This window comes from Arachis hypogaea, chromosome 17 (assembly GCF_003086295.3).
Source record: "Arachis hypogaea cultivar Tifrunner chromosome 17, arahy.Tifrunner.gnm2.J5K5, whole genome shotgun sequence".
In the NCBI taxonomy this organism is placed as follows: domain Eukaryota; kingdom Viridiplantae; phylum Streptophyta; class Magnoliopsida; order Fabales; family Fabaceae; genus Arachis; species Arachis hypogaea.
Genome location: NC_092052.1, coordinates 13,217,390 through 13,220,929, shown reverse-complemented (window position 1 = coordinate 13,220,929; position 3,540 = coordinate 13,217,390). Strand labels below are relative to the sequence as shown.

Here is a 3,540-nt window from a genome sequence, read left to right as displayed (position 1 = left end):
CTGTCTACGTATAGTATGAACAAGACTTTTGAGCCGTATGTCTTCTGAGTCTATTTTCCAAAAAATTAAACCAAGGGAATTTGCACTTCGCAGCTTGCAATTCGTGACTCCAAGAAGGCCATTAGTAGATAAAGAAATACTTGTTCTTAATTCCTGTATATGAATTTTAGCTCGGAAATTTTATATAGATAGAGATAGAGAGAGGGATCGGAGGAATTTGATTTGATATGCATGATGCACAATAATAACCCAAAACTATTATTATTATTAGAGGATAATGATCCATGCAGTAGATTAACAATATAACAACAAAGTTATTTGATTATCCAAATCTTTGCATTTCTCTCCGATTCGTAAACTTAGAATGTGTATAGGCAGGTTCCATCATCACTTCTAGCGGTTGGGTCGAAGTTTGAAGCATTTGGATCAGTGCATCCTTCGGGGACAGGAACACCAATTTGTTGCGCTGCTTTCCCTGCATACATTTTTTTTTTATTAAATTATTTTATGTGACAAGCACATTATTAAGAGAAGATTTTGGGTACTAACCGTAGAAAGAGCCACTCTTAATAGCATCTTGGTTGGCATCGCCAAGAGCAGCCTCGTTCAAATACTTGTCAGCCAATTGGACTCTCTTGACATTCTCTTGCTCTTGGACAAGCATGTTGCCGTACTCCAACAACTTTGCCAATGTCATCTTTGGTTGCTCGAACGTTGGTGGTCCTTCCTTTGAGTTCACTAGCTTCTTCCCAACTCCATCAACTCCAACACCAGATACCCACTTCCTCACTTCGTCATCGTACACTCTAGCCCTCAGTGCTCCAAAGAAATCTGCATTCCCAACATTAACTCACCACTATTGCCTCGAAATTTCAACATTAAGTTTAGGGAAGAAGATCAAGTTACCAATAGATTGGCCGGGGAAAGTGTCCACAAGTTTAACAATGTCCTCAGGAGGAACATTGTCGGTACGGAAGATTCCGGTGCAGACACCAATCCTGTCCTCTCTCGTTGGCGCCCAGTAGAACTTCTCCATACGGCCGTCACGAATCAAGGGAGCATAGAGGGTGGAGAAATCGTTACCGGTGACCACGATGGGAACTCGAGGATTCTCTTCTTTGTTGTACATCCCTGGGAGCTGAACATTCGTGGGGTTATCGGCGATGTTCATCAGGGTGGCGTTCACCATCTGGTTGTTCACCGTGTACTGCGTAGTTCCACCCATACGACCTGCTCCTGCGTCTAGATCGTTGATGAAGAGGCAGCACATCTTTCCTTTCTTGATTATGTCCGCTGCTTCGCGGTACCGTTGCCTTATCAGCTTTGCTGGCTCTCCGGCGTTTCCGCTTTCAAGTTCTCCGGCACTCATCATGATCGGGCTGTCATGTCATTCACAACATATGCACCATATACTCAACATGTAAGTAGTATATTACACTAGTATATTACACCAATTATCTATAAATACATATATTGTTTAACTTATTTTTATTATATATTTTATATTTTAATATATATTTTATATTTGTGACTGTGATGCTGATGATGTAGTAATAACTAACTCACTTGATTCCCATCTTGGCAAACACAAGCTCACATTGGAAAGATTTTCCCTGACCTTTGCCTCCCCAGATACCAAGAATGAGAGGAACCTGTTTAAATCATGAAGAAGTATATATATCAACTAAAAGAACTAACATATTTTAACCAACAATAAGTTAATAAAAGTTAACATGCCTTGATATTGGGCAGAGTCATGAAGTTCTTGCTGATATGGACAACAAGCTTGTCCATAAAAGCAGGAGCAATGTAAAATCCGTCCTTCGTGTTGTCCATGTACCTAAAATCAAACTCCACTCCATCGTCATTCTTTAGGTTCGAAGAAAAAAGAGTAATGTTATTTGTACATAACCTCTAACATGTTAGCACATCGTGTCATTGATTATGTTCAGATAACATTATTCATTATCTGAATGTGCCATAAAATTTATTGATCTTTGACTCACGTTTTGAGCCCGGTACTGAGGTATTCATAGGAGCTCATGACTGCATAGTGAGTGCCAGTATCCATTGGAGCTTGGAAGAGAGGATCAACCATACCCTTCCCTCTTGTGATGTCTTGCTGGTCATCTGAAATATCATAGGCCAACCCTCTCCATCTGTCCTGATCTGTCTGCTTGTCCTTGTCCTCATCGACAGCCGCCACAATCTTGAAGCTTCCAGAGGAAACCTTGCTGTTGCTGGGGATTCTTGATGTAACCTTCTTCAAGCTGCTTCCAAAGAAAGCTGATGAACTGGGAACTGATGAAGCCACAGCTCCAGAACCATTCAAACTCACCTGCAATGTGAAATTACATTAAGAGTTACTACTATATTCAAAACTCTAATCAAGTTTTTTTAACTATACAAGAAATCATGAATGGCATCTAGATATATTGATAACTCACAAATTAATGATATGTATGTATCCATAGTCCGCTTGATCATTATTTTTCTAATTTGGTATCTATAATATAACTGATTACTAATTCACACTGCATCCAACCCAATTACTATCTTAATCTTATACATAGTTTAAAACTAGAAGTGATAAATTGAGTGAATAGAATTAATTGAAAGTAACAAAGTAAGATAAAAATATCATACTGGAGTTCCTTTGACAGCTCCTATGGTTGAAACTGAAGCAGCCATGGCTGTGTTATAGTTCTTGTAGCAGCAAAGAGTAATTGCACTTGCTACAGAGAAAATAATGAACACTATAAAGACTTATTATAGTGGCTAAGTTGAGTTTAGAGAAAAGAATATAAAAGAATATTTTTCAAGATTGGTTGTAGAATCCTTAACATCCACACAGTGAAGATTAGTTTTTAAGCCACGTGGCAGACATATGTTGCCTCCAAGATATAATATGTTACCCTTATGAGACAGATATTCTTTGGCTGGAATATGAGCCATTTCCTGATCCACCAATAATGAGGAGAGTTTACTACCACACAAAATAGGAGCAATAATCCATCTCTTCATGCTCAATCCTATGGCTTGTGTCTAATTTCTTCCACAAGATGATAAAGTCGCTACAAATACTTATTTCAACTTGGTCAACTTAAACAAAAAATGTGAGGTGCCAAATTTAATTTGTGACTCGTATAAGCCAAATGATTCAATTTTCAATTTCATTAAACTATCTTGTAAGAAATGGGCATGTAATTGAATGAAGACCGTAAATGAATTGTTGATTATTATCTAGCTAGTATAGTATATTAAGGCTCCGTTTGCAAAGATTTAGAAGCGATTTTTTTTTTTTTTTGAGTAAACGATGAAATTAGCCTTTAAAAGATCATTTGTTTTTTAAATTGGTCTTCAAAAATTTTTTTAATCAAATTCGTTCTTAAAAAATTTTAAATTAATTATGTTAGTCTTTTCATTTTGTTTGTTGATGGTGTCAAAATTTACTAATGTGACACATTAAGTGACGTTCCAACACACACCTAGAAATCTTTATTGACTATTAACATAATAAGTTTATGAAATTATATCAAA

The 3,540-nt window shown here is 37.0% G+C and overlaps 1 protein-coding gene across 8 annotated transcripts; it reads right to left on the bottom strand.

The window, feature by feature from the left end:
- Window positions 1–245: 245 nt before the first annotated feature.
- LOC112766006 (ribulose bisphosphate carboxylase/oxygenase activase 1, chloroplastic) lies at window positions 246–3,006 on the bottom strand. 8 transcript variants are annotated; one of them, XM_072223803.1, is made up of 7 exons: window positions 2,647–3,006; window positions 2,007–2,338; window positions 1,738–1,840; window positions 1,567–1,652; window positions 907–1,379; window positions 546–831; window positions 246–475 (listed from the first exon to the last, which is right to left on the bottom strand). In XM_072223803.1, coding segments are annotated over exons 1-7 (1,326 nt in total). In that variant the 5' UTR covers window positions 2,692–3,006; the 3' UTR covers window positions 246–474. The 8 variants fall into 8 exon arrangements, with proteins under 8 accessions (XP_072079904.1, XP_025667643.1, XP_072079908.1 ...); XM_025811858.2 differs by having other exon boundaries at window positions 550–831; XM_072223807.1 differs by having other exon boundaries at window positions 550–831; window positions 2,007–2,369; window positions 2,534–2,776.
- Window positions 3,007–3,540: the final 534 nt, after the last annotated feature.